Source organism: Trifolium pratense, linkage group LG4 (assembly GCF_020283565.1).
Source record: "Trifolium pratense cultivar HEN17-A07 linkage group LG4, ARS_RC_1.1, whole genome shotgun sequence".
Classification (NCBI taxonomy): domain Eukaryota; kingdom Viridiplantae; phylum Streptophyta; class Magnoliopsida; order Fabales; family Fabaceae; genus Trifolium; species Trifolium pratense.
In genome coordinates, this window is record NC_060062.1 from 32,402,441 (window position 1) to 32,421,688 (window position 19,248).

At 36.4% G+C, this 19,248-nt stretch overlaps 2 protein-coding genes across 3 annotated transcripts; one reads left to right on the top strand and one right to left on the bottom strand.

Moving 5' to 3' along the window:
- Window positions 1-928: 928 nt before the first annotated feature.
- Window positions 929-2,712, top strand: LOC123922497. Its single transcript, XM_045975213.1, has 2 exons — window positions 929-1,277; window positions 2,525-2,712. The coding sequence occupies exons 1-2, from the start codon at window positions 929-931 to the stop codon at window positions 2,710-2,712; spliced, it is 537 nt and encodes a 178-aa protein (XP_045831169.1).
- Window positions 2,713-5,376: 2,664 nt separating this feature from the next.
- LOC123921067 lies at window positions 5,377-18,536 on the bottom strand. Of its 2 annotated transcripts, none has more exons than XM_045973464.1 (9): window positions 17,874-18,502; window positions 14,644-14,829; window positions 14,410-14,502; window positions 13,998-14,180; window positions 13,771-13,873; window positions 13,514-13,696; window positions 7,839-8,758; window positions 7,169-7,605; window positions 5,377-5,687 (listed from the first exon to the last, which is right to left on the bottom strand). In XM_045973464.1, exons 1-9 carry the CDS (start codon window positions 18,120-18,122, stop codon window positions 5,645-5,647), a joined length of 2,397 nt encoding a protein of 798 aa, XP_045829420.1. In that variant the 5' UTR covers window positions 18,123-18,502; the 3' UTR covers window positions 5,377-5,644. The 2 variants fall into 2 exon arrangements, with proteins under 2 accessions (XP_045829420.1, XP_045829419.1); XM_045973463.1 differs by lacking the exon at window positions 5,377-5,687 and adding an exon at window positions 6,424-7,010 and having other exon boundaries at window positions 17,874-18,536.
- Window positions 18,537-19,248: the final 712 nt, after the last annotated feature.

Here is a 19,248-nt window from a genome sequence, read left to right on the forward strand (position 1 = left end):
GGAGGAGCAAACTTCATCGCGAGCGTGGGATGAGTTCAAAATCGCCTTATACGACGATTTCAACCAGGGATGGAATCTGAAACAGAGAGGGACAGTTATGGAATATAGAGAAAATTTTGAGATGTTGGTTGCACCCATTAGAAGGGAAGAAAGGGTGATGTTGGATAACATTTTTCGGAATGGATTAAAGGAAGAGATACAAGTTTAATTGAAACTATTTGAGTGTCAGGACTTAGCTGAATTCATGGATCGTGCTTTACTATTGGAGGAAAAAATGAAGCATTGTTGAAGAGAGGTATTGGAGGTAGAGAAAAGGCTGGAGGGAAGGATAGAAGCAGTACCACCAAGTTTAGAGATCTTGGGGATTTTGGTGGAGCTAAGAAGGAGGTGGAGAGGAGTGGAATTGGTAGTGGTTATAAATGGAAAGGAAAGAGCTTGAGTTCGGCTGTGCTTGAAGACAAACACGAGAGAAGGTTATGTTTCAAATGTGGTGAGAAATAGAGGTAGAGATCACATGTGCAAATTCAAGCATATGAATTTGAGGTTGTGTGATTGGAGTAGTGATGAAGAAGTACCTACGATAGAGGAGGAAGAGAAGAATAATGAAGTGGAGGTGGAATAAAAGACTCTGAAGCTATCATTACATAGCAAGGAAGGACTTACTTCAAACAAGTCTTTCAAAGTCTTTGTGATGATCGGTAACAGAAGGGTCCTCACATTGATTTATTCTGGTGCTACTAGCAACATCATAGCAACCAGATTGGTGGAGGAGTTACGACTGAATCTGAGGAACACACCTACTTATGTTGTTGAAGTAGGCAATGGTGAGAAGGTGAAGAATTAAGGTGTGTGTGAAGGGCTGCAATTCCAAATTCAAGGGGTAAATTTCAAACAACAATTTTTCCTAATTGAGCTAAGTGATTCAGAAATGGTACTTAGAATGGATTGGTTGGCTAGTTTGGGAAACGTAGAAGCTAATTTTGGAGACTTGTGCTTGAAATGTGAAGTAGATGGCCAGAAGTACACCATTCAAGGGGATCCAACTATGTGTAACAACCAAGCTACTTGGAAGGCAATGATTAAGGCTCTGTCAAATGAGGGTATAGGATTCTATATCCATACATTAATGGAGGTCAAAATCGTACCCTCAACAAACGAAGATGTGTATGAATGGGAGAAGATAATTGAGGAATTTGCTGAAGTGTTTAATAAGTCCTCTGGTTTACCACCGATAAAGGAGCATGATCATGCTATTCTGCTCAAACCAAATGCTGAAGGTGTGAAAACACAAGAACGGGGGGTTGAATTGTGTTTTAGCCAAGTTAAAACTTTTTCAAAGTTCTTAACTTAACTAAGTTAGCAGCGGATAAACAACACAAAGTAATAACAAGAACAGAGAGAGAGAAAAGCAGACAACCAATTTATACTGGTTCCTCTCACAAAACGAGAGTAGTCCAGTCCCCTTGCACTTCCAAGGGATTTCACTATAATCACACAAGATTACAATTGCTCAAGCACACAAGCAAGAGACTTCACCACAATGCTTAAGCACACAAGCTTAAGACTTCACAGAGTAACAAAGTAAATAAAGTTCGTTGATTGTAATACAACTGCTCTTAAGAGAACCTTCAGGATCAAATACAATGAGTATATAAAACTACACAGTATTTGGACTAAGAGTTAAAAACACTTGTTCAGAGGTTCAGAGTTTGTATTCGCAAATATGAAATTGTTCGAGCGCGTGTGTAATACTTGATATCTTGCAAACTAATTCTTCTAGTATATATAGGACTAAGGAAGAGTCGTTGCAAAGATGACCGTTGATGAAGATAACCTTTGTCTTCAAGCAACTTGTCTTGATGCAGTTTGGTCGTTTCCAAAACAGAGTAAGAGTTTCAGTAACTTTGACCATGTGCAGAGAAGACTTTCCTTATTCAGCTAAGAAGTCAGATATGTCACGTTCTCCCTTGTGGACAGACAAAATGTAAGTAGCTGTTCTGATCAAGGTTGAGAAGTCCTTTTCTTCATTGATAAAAGAGTTGACCTTCAAAAACGAATCTTCACACAATCCAAGATATACATCAGAGTTTGATTAACTTCAGACTTTAGCAAGTTCTGATGTCTTCATCCTCTGATGCATGTAACTTCTGAAGATTCTTCTTCAGAGCTTGTCTGTAACTAAGTTCTGCACACTTAAAATAAATTTTTAGCACCTCCAATTGTATATTAATACTTTGTTATCATCAAAACCTTAATAGATTTAGGGGCAAATATTTTTAAATCAATTTTGTTCCAACAAATGCTAATATTCCTAATTTGAGGCCATATAGGTACCCATACTACCAGAAGAATGAGATAGAAAAGATTGTGAAAGAGATGATGTAATCTAGGATCATAAGGCATAGTACAAGTTCATTTTCAAGCCCAATTTTACTGGTGAAAAAGAAAGATTGAGGGTGGAGATTTTGTACTGATTATAAAGCCTTAAACAGGGTAACTGTCCCAAATAAATTTCCAATTCCAGTGATAGATGAATTGTTGGATGAACTCAATGGTGCAGTAATTTTTTCAAAGTTAGACCTTAAGTCTGGATACCATCAAATTAGGATGAAGGATGAAGATATTGCCAAAACTTCTTTTCGAACTCATGAAGGTCACTATGAGTATTTGGTTATGCCTTTTGGCCTTACCAATGCTCCATCAACCTTCTAGTGCAGAAATAGAGACCATATTTACTTGGAAGACATTTTCAAATCCACACCGATCAGAAGAGTTTGAAATATATCACTGAGCAGAAGAGTATGGGGGAGGAACAACATAAATGGATTGCAAAATTACTTGGCTTTGACTTTGAAATTAAATACAAACCAGGGAAAGAAAATAATGTGGAGCTTGGAAAGGTTTAGAAGAAGAAGTACAGCAAGATGATAAATTGAAGGGAATGGTACAAGCCTTGATTGCATACCCTCTCAGCCATTTTGGTTTTAAATTGAAAGCTGGTAGGTTGTATCATGATGGCAGAGTAGTGATTCATCTCCCGGTGGACATTCTGGGTTTCTGAGGACCTATAAGAAGCTACCCAGCATTGTGTTTTAGGAAGGCATGAGGAAAAGAATTCAAGACTATGTCAATGCTTGTGAGATATGCTAGAGAAACAAATACTAAACATTAAGCCTAGGAGGACTGTTGCAACCCTTACCCATCCCTACACGGGTGTGGTCAGACATCTCCATGGACTTTATTGGAGGACTTCCTAAGGTACATGGGATTGATACTATTATGGTAGTTGTGGACAGGTTAACAAAATATGCTCACTTTATTTAAGTTAGTCATCCTTATACTGCTAAGGACATAGCTGAGATCTTTATTAAAAAAGTAGTGAAATTGCATGGATTCCCAAAATCCATAGTGTCAGATAGGGACAGAGTTTTTTTTAGCACATTTTAGGCAGAATTATTTAAACAGGTTGGTACAAAAATGGAGTACAGCAGTGCTTACCATCCTCAGTCAGATGGCCAAACTGATATGGTAAATAGATGTGTAGAGACATATTTGAGATGCTTAACTGGAAGACAACCAAAACAATGGCCTAAGTGGCTATCTTGGGCAGAATATTGGTATAACACCAATTATCATGCTTCACTTAAATCCACTCCTTTTGAGGCTCTTTATGGCAGAAGTCCACCAATGTTGGTGAAAGGTGATGTGCAACTATCTGCAGTAGAGGAGGTTAACAGGTTAACTACTGAGAGGAATGTAGTTTTGAAAGAGATGCAAGAGCAGTTGCTTAAGGCTCAAGATATGATGAGAAGCCAAGCCAATAAGCATAGAAGAGAGGTTGAATTTCATATTGGTGATATGGTGTATCTAAAAATTCAACCTTACAAGTTGCAGAAATTGGCCAAGAGGTTTAATCAGAAACTAAGTCCTAGATATTATGGGCCTTATGAGATTTTGCAGAAGATAGGGCAATAGCTTATAAGTTAAAGCTACCAGAAGATAGTAAAGTCCGTCCAGTTTTCCATGTTTCATTACTAAAGAAAGTTGTAGCTCCAAATGTTGAACCTCAACCCCTACCTAGTTGTATGAAGGAGGACTGGAAGTTAGCACCAGAACCTGAAGACGCTATGGATACCGGAAGGAATGAATGGTGAAGTGGAAGGGTCTTCCAGGCTTTGAAAATTCTTGGGAATTAGCAGATAAATTGAGGAAAGATTATCCAGAATTTCTCCTTGGGGTCTAGGAGAGTTTTGAGGGGGGGGGGGGGGGTGTGGGTTGATAGTTTCGATAGAGTTTTTACTAGGAGACATGGCAAGAATAATGTAGGAGAATATTATGTTGCAGTGAATAAAGGGTGTGAGGGACAAATAGCAGAGAGAGAACAGTTGACCACGATTAATGATGCAGATGGTAGAGAGAGAAAACATAATTGACCACTATTAATACTATTGATGATGCATATGACAGAGAGAGAAAGAAGATCTGAGCACTATTTATGATGTACTCGTCATTGGAGTCAGTCATGTCTGAATTTTAGATGCTACTATGTATGTGGAGACCCTAAGTAGCTCGAATTACTCAATTTATGTTTTCATTCATTGTTATTTTTCTTACTATTCCATTGTACTTCACAATTAGATCCCATTTGAACTCTAATTGGTTTTACAGAAATAATATTCAGTCAATTTCCCTATTTCTGCCGTTTTCTTACTAAATTGAATCCTATCACTCCCAATATTAAAAAAGATTACACAAAAGATCAAATTATAACAATTGGGATTGGATTCTCACAATGGAGACAGAAACTGAATCACACAATTGTGATACGGATATATTAGGAATTGACACAACTCAAAAGTATAGCTAATTTTTTTTTAAAAAAAAAAAAACAGTTTGATTTCTTGAAAAAATCATTTTTTTTTTCAAATTTTACTTCGCGGCCAAATTACAGATTATCAAGACTCCTTTCTCTTAAGGAAGGTTAACACAAAAGAAAAGTATAACTAACTCTTTTCTTTATATAAAAAAAAAAAACTAACTCTTTTCTGTAAAAGAAAAAAATTATAACTAACCCTAAAATTCTTAGTAAACAAACCTTTAAATAAAATAAAAAACAAAGGTATAACTAACGTTCTTTTCTTCTAAAAACTCAATGCAAAAAGACAAGTACTCTGAATCTTGTACACAAAAAAAAAAATGATTTTTTTTTTTATTTACAATGAGCTGGGGATCGAACTCAAGACCTATAGCGTACTATCCAAACCCCTCACCACTAGACCAATCCTAGTGGCTTAAAAAAAAGTGATTTTAAACCAAAGCAAATAAGTTTTTTAAAAAATACATTAAATTAGTTGTGATAAAAAATGTGAAACAAGAAAACAAAAGAAAATCAACCCATCTATTTTGTCTACCTGTGACTCAAACCAGGAAAATAGGTCTACTAACAAGTCCCTGTATTTTCGTGTACAATGATTAGTGCTATATTAGTAATATATGATACAACTTCTATTAAACAATGAAGCATGTTTTTTGTTTTTCATTTTCAATCCTGCTTTCACTGAATTAGGTTCAATCAAGACTGGATCTATTACATAAAAAAGTTACACATGATGTAAACTACCATACACGTTACTCAGGGGCATGATCAAGGCAATTTTGAATAGCCATGGACTCCACCAGAGATAATGCTGTCATTAAGAAAAATAGGGAAAAAATATCACATAAAAGGAACAAAGTTACCTAATTTTCAATTTAAATGAAGAGAATTCGCATTGCTTGACAAAAGAACATTCAAGCATGGAACATTGATCAGTTTTTCACTTCAAAAATCAGTATTTCAGACACAACAACTAAAAACAAATCTCACTAATCATTATTCTGATGACAACATGAATCAAGCCATGTCATTGCTGTACTTTCGACGAATTATATTTATGAAAATGATCATATAGACTATCTAAAGTTTTCTTTGATGATCTTCTCCCTAGTTCTCCTCTTGTAACCAATTCTTCTATATTGACTAGACTATCTAAAGCAAGATTCAATCAAACTTTCCTCAGTAAGTACTTAACCTGTACACCACCAGCATTACTTATTACCTCCTATGCCCAAAATGTTAAATCAGTCTAATGACCAAAAAAACAAACAAAACACTGTCAATATGGCAACTATGCCATATTCAATAAATTCCCCATAATTCAAAACCCCGTCGTTTATTCTATTTGGTAGGAATGTTATCAAAGTTCATCAGGCAGCATACAGGACACAGCAAGTAAACAATGTGTATCGCTGATTTCTCCGGTTGCCTCTCCTCACTGAGAAAGCATATCAAATATTGTAGAGTTTCTTCAATTCAGAGCACATCAAGCAAGGACATAAATATATAATCATGAGAGAACACCCCATTACAAGGAAAACACTAAATTGTCACAACTTAGGGTATCCATTCCAGTAAAATATCTAAATTATTTCTATTTTACACTTCAAAGCTACAAACAGATAATAAGTATAAACTCAACTTCAGGAAATCACCTGATATATACATCCCTAAATATTGAACAATAAAAAGGCATGTAAGAGAGAAAAAAAATTACCACAATATACATGCACTTTGGTACAAAATACCAATTGGAGCAAGAAACACCGAAATAAGGATAACACAACACTCAACCTAGTTTAGTCTAGTTTGTTAGCATCTATGGCTACTACCGACATTTTTCTACGTATTTGGTACTCTCATTTCTATCATTCATCAATCTCTAGAAGAAACCCAGAGTTGATGGAAGCTATCTGCATTTTGAGACGAATGCACATTGATCTTACTTCTTAATTCTTACAAAATCGCCATCCTTTGGTAGAACCAGCTGAAAGGTAGGCAAGTCATAATATTTTCCATGTATTGACCATTATTGTTAGTGCAATTACATATTTCACCATCCTTCACTGGCACTCAGGTGGAAAGCGGAGGAAAGTCATCTTCATCCTTCAAATGATAACCTTGCACTTCAATCCTGAATCTCAAACCATAGACACCCCCTTAAAGCAAAGGAAAACTAGGAGTACAAACTGTAATCGTAGTGATTTAAGCTCTAAAGAAAGTTTCCAGTGATTTAACATCATAAGGAATCTCTGCAACAATGATTAAGCATCAAAGGAAAAAATATTTTACCTTTTGGGATCCGCTACAGACAATGAATCAGACCTCTCCTCTGTCACTATCCCCGTGTTAGGCACAGATGCCCTAGAAGTAGAAATGCCAGTGTCTGGGTGATTGCTCACTTCAGGTCTTGGGGATCCACGAAGCTGAGGGCTCACAGAGCCAGACTCATGTTTGTCAGATGAGTGAGGAAAACCATTAGCAAGGCGTGCTCCCCATGTGGAAGGTTGAGAGAAATAGGCTTCTGAAGATCTGGCTCTACCATTGCTAAGAGCATGATATCCTTCTACAGCAGGTTCAAAACTTCCTTCCACAGGCAAATTTAACTCTTGTGAAGCTAGGGCAAACCCATTGTTATGAGGGTATCTCTGTAAATGCCCATGGGCACCCGGTGCTTGACCCCTTCCCCTACCTGGCATTGGCCTATTATCCCTGAATGGGCGAGAATTCTGCAAAATTATAAGATTAACCGTTAAGTGATGACTGCATTATTGAAAAAGTCATATATCAAATATTTTAGAAATATATATATATATTTCTAAAATATATATATATATATATATATATATATATATATATATATATATATATATATATATATATATATATATATATATATATATATATATATATATATATATATATATATATATGCGTTTAATTTGAATAACAATATAGATACCATATTAGGGAAGTATGCGCCTGTTCCTCGTGGCTTTCTCTTTTCTTCTGCACCGAAAGAGGTCATTGGTAGAGTAGGATGGTTTACGAGGTAAAGTTGTCCCACAACACAATTTGAGTTTGTCTGAGGATGAATGCCATGGTTCATCTGTAGACATTGACGAACAGTTTCCCAGGGGTTCCGATTATGAAACTTGGGAGACCTAGGAGGACTAGGGACCACAACAGGAGAGACAGGATAACCATTGCACATCTGGCCATATTGTAGGTTTGCAATGTGACTGTCATAATCCCCAGCAAGGTCTAACAATGATTTCGAAGCTTCATGTCCCCCAGGAACACTAGGATTGTATCTATCACTATGAAACAAATCATTTTCAACTGTTGAACCATTAGATGCCATATTCTTTTCAACAGTATGTGATCTGACAGAATTGCTTACCATACCATGCTTCTCTTTCTCATCATCAAAAACAGAATTTACATCTGTGTCGCTACAAGTAATATGTTCAGCCTTCCCATTTGAACAATATGGCAAACCATTAGTGCTTGCAATACCCAAGACTTCGGATGTTGCAACATTTTTAGAATCTTCACCAAGTTTGTAAGTTGCTACTGAATTTCCATCCCCAGAGGATTCAAATGATGGCCCTGACATAGAAGAGACATCTTTTACTACATATCTTTCTCTTTCATTTCTAATTTCATAATTATGTTGATTTCCAGTCATCATATCCTTGGATCCACTAGATAAACACAAAAATGAATTGTCCTCATTCCCTTGGTTGCTTCCATGCCTATCCAAAGTGTTTGCAAAGAACCTATTAAGCTCATCCGCTATTCTATCTTCCGATAACATAAGAATCCAGCCAAGTTTACGGGCACCATACTTAAATGCACTACGTATTCGATAGAAATTACCTGAAAGAAATAAATGAATACCACCATTGTAATATGACATTAGACAACATGAATGAATCATTAGACAAAACCAAGGCACTTATAACTAATTCTTTTATGCCGTCTGGTCCATGGATAGTGTACACAAAAACAAATAAATTACGCAAAACAGCAGCACTGCTACAGTGGTAATGTATGTAAAGGCAGTAGACAAATGCTACTAGTTATAGTAAGAAAATACACTATTGTGAGTGTAATCATGTAGGGAAGGAAAGGAGAGAAATTAACCGATCCACAGCAGCATTTTTACAGATAAATAAAAGGTGGTTTAGTTATTATGCTCTTGATCTAAGCATAGCTTAGCAAATAGTTAAGGACATTATAAATTTAAAACAAACCAACAAAAAAAAATTTCACCCATAACTGTTCTTAGTCCTACAGTTCATAGAAAACAAAAACAAACAAATTAACGAGAAGTAGAAATACAAGCACATACGAAATACGCAGTGCAATGTAGGCTCATCAAGATGAAGAATGACAACTTTAAGCTTCTTTGCTTTTATCAATTTCTAAGACAATTTCAAGTAATATCTTGAATGTACTGAACTTTACCAACCACCATTTCCTTTTAGGAGAGGCTGGTGAGAGGGTTTAGAATTATTGTCTATAGTTGCAATTTTATGGGGGAATATACAAGCTAAAAACATACATTCTAGGAAGCCATTCCTGGTTAGTATGAGGCCTCTGTCCATAATACGGTGCTGGGGGGGCATTTAGATAGCCTTTGGCTCTGTTTGGGAAGGCCAATAAGCTAGCTTATAACTTATAGCTTTTAGCTTATAAGCTAAAAGCTCTGTTTGGTAACAGTTTTTAGAAAAGAGCTTATAGCTTATTTTTCAAACGCTATTTCAAGTAGCTTATGAGCTTATAGCTTATAGATTATCATGTTTCTTCCAATTTTACCCCTATCATCTTACTTGAATAAAATTAAATATTAATTAAACATATCTTTTTTATGTCATTTCATACTTATAAGCTAGTTCAACCGCTAATTTTATCAAACACTACAAATTCAATCAGCTAGCTTATTCGCTATAAGCTAAAAGCTAGCTTATAAGTTATTCGCTATAAGCTAGCTTATCAGCTATCCGCTATTTTTTACCAAACAGAGCTTTCTTACCAAAAATGAGTGGTCAACAATCATAAAGTCAAATACCAAAAATGACTGGGCCACAAATGGGATAGAAATTTAGTATCGAGAGCTGAAGGAGTATGCTATGCCCTAAAGAAGTAACCACAGATCAAAAAAATATAGATATTTCAAAGGATAGGTGGTCCACAACATGGTATCCAATTCTCCATGATCAACCAGTCGATATTCTGATTATTGCCGCTCAAATTCTTCTGATAGAAAAATTAGATTTGTGCACAAGTAGGCCTCCACATTGCCCATGCTTCAAGCCAAAAGGGCTTGATACATGAGACGGTGTGTTATATATAAAATCCCTAGTATGTCGTCATCAAACAACTTAAGATATTGGGATAGTTGATTAAAAACACTTTGCCTGTTTGGATAAATAACTTGAGTGCTTATTGAAGTAGAGATTATCCGGCCTCTCCCAAAACTCCCTCCTTCTCTGTTTCTTTTTCTCCCATCCTTTGTGTCCTTTCCTCCCTCGCTCTCTATCAATCATTCACTGCAATACAAGTGTGGTTTCCTCACCCTCTCAGGGTGCTGACCCGGTCTCTCCTAAAAATTATTCTGCAACAAGCTCTTCTATTTTTGTTCCTTCCTCCGAACCATCTGCCCCTGCTTCATCCCACTCCAGTGGTTCCCCCTTTCCCAACCAATACCCATCCTATGCAAACCTCTTCCAAATATGACAATTGTTCCAGCACAACTTTCTCCCTCAGTCTTCCTTACCCATTCTGAACCTCGTTAAGTAAAAAAAGCCATGCATGATACAGAACAAACATGCATGATACCAATTCCATTGCCACACCAATGGCCATTCAAATTTAACCTAAACTGGACCTACTTCTTTTTGAGATGTCACTCTATATTACCCAGTTGTGGATGCCCTTCAGTATGCTACTATTACAAGGATATAACTTGGTTACTCTATCAACAAGGTCTCCCAGTTCATGGCTCATCCCTTGAAAATTCACTGGCAGTCAAAGTCAAACGCTTCATCCGCTATTTAGCTGGCACTCAGAATTTAGGTATGCATTTCTTCCCTTCCACAACACAACAACCTCTCTCCCTGCACGGGTTACCAGTGGGCAATTCAGCTCGTGCACTTTACTCGCCTGACACAGCAGAGGTTATCTGCCAGATGGCGATAACTCTTGTCTCCAAAATCGATAGATGACTTCCACTTGACCTTTCAGTTCTGACCTTCAGCTAACCAATGACTAGACAACTGAACCAGCTGGTTCACATCATCCAGTTACATCCCAACAAGTTGGCACTTCCTCTTCAGGCAACCAGAGTCAAGACACATAGGTGTCAGACTTGCCTCAAATTATCTGAGTTAGTTTGGGAAGTGTATGTTAACTCCAATATGAGAGTAGGATAAGCTCATATGAATCATTGCAATCTGAACTTCTCAGTTCAGTTTTCATTTTCATGAATATAGGAAGAATTGATTTTACAATTCTCTCTACTTTCGCCTATTGCTATTATTCCCTTTTGAAAATGATTGTGTAGCAGATATAGAGAGTATTATTTATACTATTTAGGAGTTGCAAGACCAATGCTTGCTATTGTGGCTCCGATCTTACCACTTTGTTTTCAACCTTAAGTTCATAGGTTGCCATTATTTGAGGCCATTGTGAGGCGCGCATCAAGGCAAAGGCATGTCAGATGCAAAATGAATTCAAGACCACTACGAAAGGTGATCGTTCTGTTCAAGAGTTTATGAAACATATCAAGACTATTGTTGACTAACTCCTAAAATATATTGATTTATCAGTCCAATTCAAAAGCAATAAGACATGCAAGGATTACTAGTTCAATTTCTATATACTAACAATAGTAAGTTTGAGTGGTTTGGTATTGAGGATACCAAGTCTCTTTGAACCAAGGCTTAAAAACCAGACCAGATGGTTCAACTCGTTGGACCTTGAACCAGCCTGAGATCCAGTCCAAAACAACCACAAAACCAAAATTGTAAAAAAACGGCAATAAACCGTTGAAACCGGCCTTAAACCGGAAAAATCGGTGAAAACCGACAGTTAATCAGTTTGAACTTTGAAGTGGATCTTTCAGAAACCAAGGTTGAGATCCAGTCCAAACCAAGCACAAAACTAACATTGCAAAAAACAGGGAGTAAACCATTGGAACCAAGGTTTGAACTTTGAAGTGAAAGCTCGGTGAAAACCGACAGTTAATCAGTTTGAACTTTGAAGTGGTTCTTTCAGAAACCAAGGTTGAGATCCAGTCCAAAGTCCAAACCAAGCACAAAACAAACATTGCAAGAAACTGGGAGAACCAGAAGAATCGGTGAAAACCAATGGTTCATCAGTTGGAAAGCAGTTCTTTCAGAAACCAAGGCTTTTAACAAATAAATTTCCAAGGATGCACTCTTCCACGGGTCCAAGTTTCCCTCTGTGAGATAAACCATCTATGTCCTTAGTTTACCTCCCCTGCCCCCTTTCCCTCTTGGTCTTCTCCTCTCTCTCTCTCTATTTGCACAACCCATGTCCATTTTGTTTATATTATTCGGCCTCATCCTTCTTTGACTCTCCATCTTCAACTGCATCCAGCACCATAAATCCTGATAGTTCTTCCTCTATTTTCTCTCCTCCTCCTCCTCAAAATGTGCATCCCATGCAAACCAGATCAAAATCTGGTAGTCTCCAGCCTCAGTTACTGCCCATACCTCCTACTAGTACTAACAGGATTTGGACGTAAATGTTTAGTGCCACTTCAAACAGGCACATCAACATTTGGATGTAAGTGGGTCTTCCGCATCATATTTAAATCCCGCTGGTACATTTGATAAGTATAAAGCCGGGCTAAAGGATTACAACAGCAGCATGGTTGTGGTTTTTCAGACAATTAAGCCTGTCCGAGTTTAGATTGTGTCCACCATTGCCCTCTTTTATATGTGACCTCTCCAACAAATTGATGTAAACAATGTTTTCCAAAATGGGATTTTGGAAAAGGATGTCTACATAACTCATTCCCCTGGGTTTCAATCAGCAGATGAGGCATAAAACCATTTATGGGCTCATGCAGGCCCTAAAAGCCTGGCAGAACAGGCTTATGACCTTGGTCAATTTTGGGTTTGTCCAAAGTAAGCGCCATCCCTCTCTTCTCATTCTTCATTAGAATGGTTGCTGTCTCAACATTCTGAATTATGTACATAACATCATTGTCATAGGCAATTCCTCTCAGGATATTATTCGAAGCAATGTAATAAAAACCGGACCAGTCGGACCATGAATGGGCATGTATCCAGTCTAGAACAAACCCTGTAACTTCTCTGTTGAAAAATCACTTAATTAGGGAGTTAGTTAGACCCAATTAGGCATGTTTCCTTTAAAAATAAATAGGGGTGAGATGGAGTTGGGCAATTGGTGAAACTATAATTGGGAGAGTTTGGCTTTCTCAAATATCTAGGAATTTATACGTTCTTAATGTTCATTCAATAATAATACATCTTTTCATTCCAATCTGATCCAGTTCCTATCACATATTACAACATAGCCACAAAACATTAAAACTACAATTCAACAGTCTCATAGACTAAAAGGAAAAACACTTCATACCTTTATTGACACTACGGCCAAGGTTGTTGTTTTCCTTTAATGGATCAATGATGTTCAGATGTTTATGGGGAAATGCACGCAAATTTAGATCAATCCCCCTTGGAGGTACCGAGAATGATTCCACACAGCTTCTGATGAATTCATCAGTCAGCAGAGTATTTCCCACATTTTCCAGTGCATCAGCTTCACGCAACAACAAAGAATCAAAAAACAACCGAGATAAAGCTACTTGATGATACCAAGAATACTTTACATACCTACTACATCAGGAGGAGAAGATTTGCCAACTGGTCCCTTCAAACTTACACAATAATTGTCCCAATCAAATTTGCTGAAATAGTCCAAAAATCTGTAGAGAACCTGGAAAAGGGCAGAGTGCATAAAATGCTTATTGAAAGGATGCATCACCAGTATATGATGCAGATTTCTTTTCTTTCTTTTTCCTTAAAATGTATGATCCAAGTAGATTAAATGCAGAACTTACTGCTAGAGGACCATCTAAGGACATATGAAATCGATGGAAAATATACAGAACCAGTGTTTCTAAAGCATATGTAGAGATCAGCCCATGGTGGGCACCAAGAATACGACTCTCATAGTAGCACCATGCTTTTATCAGGATAATACTACGTTTGAAGATATGATCCTTGGCTACAAGGCGGTCAACCTACAACATATAAATTCAGAATACAGTTAACAGCAAATACAATAGAAACCGTATAATACAACATAAAAGGAAATGCAAAACACTTGTTTCAAGAGAATCATATAAAATGAAGAAAATATTAAAAGACAAATCATCCTTTGGAAGTGTTAAGTAAAGATAGAGCAAAGTACTTTTAAAACAGTTTGTTACAAAAAGTTATCAGCGGTCTTAAGAGGCCATTCAATAATACCTTCTCAAGAAAACATAATGTACTAAGTCCTCCTAACTGATTGAAAGAGATGTCTACAACAATATTCTGTACAAGACATTTTACAAGCTTAACCTGCCGAAAAAGAACAGCCAATATAATCAATTATAAAATCAAATAAGAGAAGTGCTATTGCAAATAACCCGCCAAAAACACACATTTAGAACTTTCAGTAAAAAGAAGAGAAGTGCTATCAAGGAAGAGAATAAAAAGAACCTCTGCATCAATGAAACGAACATCCTTTACTTCATATTCAGCAGCTTCATTATTTTCCTCTCCCCGAAGAACAGCATGAACATCAGATACTAAGCCATCCTCGATGTTTTGACAACTAAGTGCAGTTAGATCAATATCTCCATCCGGAAGATATGTTTTTAATGGAACTGACCCATATGGAAAAACCTGAAATATAGAAAAGGAAAAATTGGGTATGTTATATCACCTTAGAAACAATCCTAACATCAGTACCTACCTACAGTCATGAAAATTTATTCATCAAATTTAAATATCAATCAGCAGCACTGAATTGAATAAGCACTTTAGAAGAAATAAAGACACAGCGGATTGTTTTTGTGGCATAAACAGTCTACCTCAATTTATATGGCCAAATATAGACATTTAATTCAAAAGGATTAATATAGAAACAAGAAACCACAACCCACAACAGAAAAGCCAGAGTACTCAAAGGCAGACACCACAAGGCACTAGGGTCAGCAATTCGGTACTTATTAAAGACTATGATGATTCCCTTTGGTGAAGTGCATGCCAGTGTCGTGTGAGGTATGCTTTTAGCAATTTATTGATAACTATAAAATAACCCAAAAACCTCAGCCATCTATCTAGCTAAATAATACGATGCTCATGGGGGTAGAAAATTCTGAACAATAAAACTCAGATCAAATCAAATCTACTCAAATTCATCCAATTTTGAATGAACTTTATTTTGTGAACAACTAAAATAATTTTCAGAATCAAAGTCAATTGCTATAATATAACTTTCTGAAACAAATATTTTCAATAAAAATAACTTCCAAAGATCAATCTTATTTTATGGATCAAAACAATTCATAAAATAAAAAGGAGCACAGACAAGTAAACAAACAGTGGCTCTCAGTGATGCTTTTTCAAGTTGTCTCTGATTCCTAAATTAGTTTGTGAGAGACAATGAACCTAAAAGTCCTGATATAGCCCACAATTACAGCTCTTCATGCTGTAACCTTAAAGAGCATTAGGATCATTAAGGCAGCTATCAACAAACCTGATTACCTTAGAGGGGAAACATGACATTACAACAGAATACACAGATAACCTTGTTTGCAAAATTCCACTTGCTTCCTTTTCTGTCACTTTCAAGGGGGATTTGTATAAGGTCCACTCACGGAAGTATGTGTGATTCCTCAAACAAAGGATGTTGGGGGTAGAAAAGCAGTGCATAAAATAAAGGATACTGGAATTATTTCACAAACAAGAAAGTTGTCAATGTAGTATGTCCAGACCACATGCGGAAATTTAATGCAAAATAATATCTCTAGTCAATGTGTGATCTCAACACACTCCCCCGTACATACGAATAAGCATCTACGGCGTCGACAAATACGTCTGTCCCAAGTTAAACACCGAATGAAACATCTAAAACATGGCAGATACAGGTGGCCCAGTAACAAATCTATAATAGGCTTTGATACCTTCTTAGAATTTAAACTTAAATCTAAACTCAACCCCAAAAGTTGCGACAAAGAGTCAAGGGTAGCTCAAGCATTATAAGGACTATTTGGGTCATATATTGAGTTGATGTGGGATCTCAATAATACCCAACCTAATTTGTCGAACATTTCATTGATTATTGATTTCACAAGAAAATATTTAAAGACCAATTAATATAAGTACAAGCTGATAAAATGATTGACATCTCACCAACCCTGGAAAACAAGGGAGGCTTCTAACAAAAAAAGAGTGGACCATTATTCACAATCATGGTTACCAAGTTCACAATATTTTTCAGTTTGTGGCACGGATACTTAAAATAGTATCTGACAAAAAACTATTAAACTACATATTGTGAAATATAAAATATCATGAATAAAAATGAAGTGATTGGACATCAGTTTAATCTTTTCATAATATAATGTGAAACAAAAAAAACAAAAAAAAAAATCATGGAAAGGTAATGGAAAAAACTTTGCATTTAATTCAATCAAATTCCACTTTAATTTACCTAAACAAAAAGATTTGTCTAGAGATAATATTTCTTTCACAAAGCATTTGGCAACGGCTTTTGCCATTTTTTTCGTTTTCCACAAGGGGTTAAAACTTAAAACTAACAGAGAAACCCTTTAATCACTGCTTTCTCGCTCCCATGTAAAGAGGGAACACTTCATCTTCTGTTACCTTCCAAATTCTCAAAGACTCTCACTTCAAACTCAAGCTTTCTCCACAGGGAATTAACAACACTAATAGAGCAACCCTTTAATCACCGCTTTCTCCATTCAAGCTTGCTCCAAACATTTGGCAACGGCTTTTGAAATTTTGTCATTTTACACAAGGGGTTAACACTATAATAACACCCTTTGATCACTTCTTCCTCTCTCCCACTTAAAGAGAAATACTTCATCTTTCGTTACCTTCCCAACTATGAAAAACTCTCGGCTTCAAAATCTAGCTTTCTCCATTCATTTCATCAGGCTCCTATCGTCTGCCCATCCAACATTCATGTTCACATATCTAATTCCAACCAAAGTAAAATCATGATCAACATCTCTACCTGGCTTCCATCTTCACCACCAGTTCATCTCTTCTAAACATTACATGGAGAATTAACAGGAATTGGTTTGCAAAAGTACCACAAACAGTTTAAAAGCGAATTATGTTTCACACCTCACAACTCTTACATATACTAATAATCTAATAAGTTTAATATACTCAATTGTTTGAGTGAAGGTTTAGGATTATACTACGTCAACCCTAGACAGATTCCGAAAACAAGATTCCCTCATCGAATCAATTATTCATTCAAATTCACCATATCTCCAACAGTTCAGCGGTGATTTCCTCAGCCATACAAATCACGTGACCAACAATACCCTACTTTTTTCGCATATTCAGCTGACTTAATCTTCATTATCGAGCTATAAGACATTATTATTCTTCAAGCTCAAAAGCAAACCATAGAAACACCACGCAACACATACATTCCGAATGACGAAGTTGATCACTAAAAAACGTAATAAAACACTATCACAACAACACACGCAACTCCAAATTCATACCAAAATCTTCATAATCAATCAACCATCACCAAATTTACAACACAAAAAAAAAGAGCTAGCATCATCGAAAAGCTTAATCATATAAAATCAATTCAAAAATATCAAACAAAGCAGCAACAACAAAAAAAAAAACAGAAACCAAAGGAATTAACCTAAAAATCGAAGAATGAGCAAAATCACCTCGCAACGAGCACCAAAACGAATCAGTCTCTGAACATAATCAACAACCTCTCTCCTCCTTCTATCGGCGGCGAGAGTAGGTTGAATCCGGCGGAGAATCTCGGCGGTAGTTTCCTCAGCCGCCGACCAAGCCTCCTCCATAACAACCGACGGATCAGGATTCAATACAGGAAGCGGCGGCGAAGGCGGTGAGGAGGAGTAAGGGCGATCCTCCCCGAAAACGACACCGTTTAGATGAAGATCGCCCATGATGATAACGACGCGTATCAGCAAAGGAGAAAAATGGTTTAATGGGGACCACACCCCGGAATCGGAGCCCGGGGTAAAAAAGGAAGAAAAAAAATATTACGAAAAGAGAGAGGGTTCGGTGAAGGTGGAAAGTGGTGGCGCGTGAATGGGGAATGCGAAAAAGATGAAAGGGAAACGAAGCAAGTTTTGTTTTTGTCTTTTTGAAGACGGTGGTGGTAAAAGGGTAAAAAGAGAAAGATAAGGGGGGAAAGTGAAAATAAAATAAATAAAATGAGAGAGAATGAAAGAGAGAAGAAGGTGGCGGATTATGTAAGAGGAAAATGGAAAATGAAAATTAGGGCTATTTCTTCTAAGTACTTGCCCAGTCAAATACAAACGGTGGCACCTGTTTCTAATATTTTTCTTTTTCTTTTTAATTATTATTCGGTCTCAGAGTTTGTTGAAAAATAAATAAAATCTAATTAAAATTATTATTTTTTATAAATTAAGAATATCTATATATTCGAGAGCGAGTAGACATCGAACTATATTGTCACGCCTAACTCATAATAATATATTAGAAATAGAAGGAAAAAATATATATGTACATGAGGGGGACTAAGCCCAGGGCCGGCCCTGTGGGTGTGCAAAGTGAGCCACCGCACAGGGCCTCAAATACTTAGGGTGTCTAATTGTTTATATCGGTCTATTAAAAAATTTATATATGTAAAAAAAAATTAATGACTTTGTTACTACTAAAAATATTTTATAACTCAAAAATTAAAATATTTAATAAATACACTCTTAATTTTATAAATAACTTGCAGTTGATTGTAAAAAAAGAAGCAACATTAGAGGAAAGTTTTTTTTCCCCAAGAAAATGTAAAGTTGATAATGATATTAGATTGAAGATGTATTTTAATGTCATTGATTAAAATATGTCGCTTTTAGATGTTATTTACTATGATAACTATTTTTTATATTATTTACAATTTAAATAGAGAATGACTTTTAAAAAAAATTATATTTTTATTAAAGATCTATCTTAAATTTTCAAACAGGGCCTCCAAATACTCGGGACCGGCCCTGAGCCTTACCCCCAAAACAAGAAAGAAGCCTAATAATATGATAAACTAAGCTAAACGAT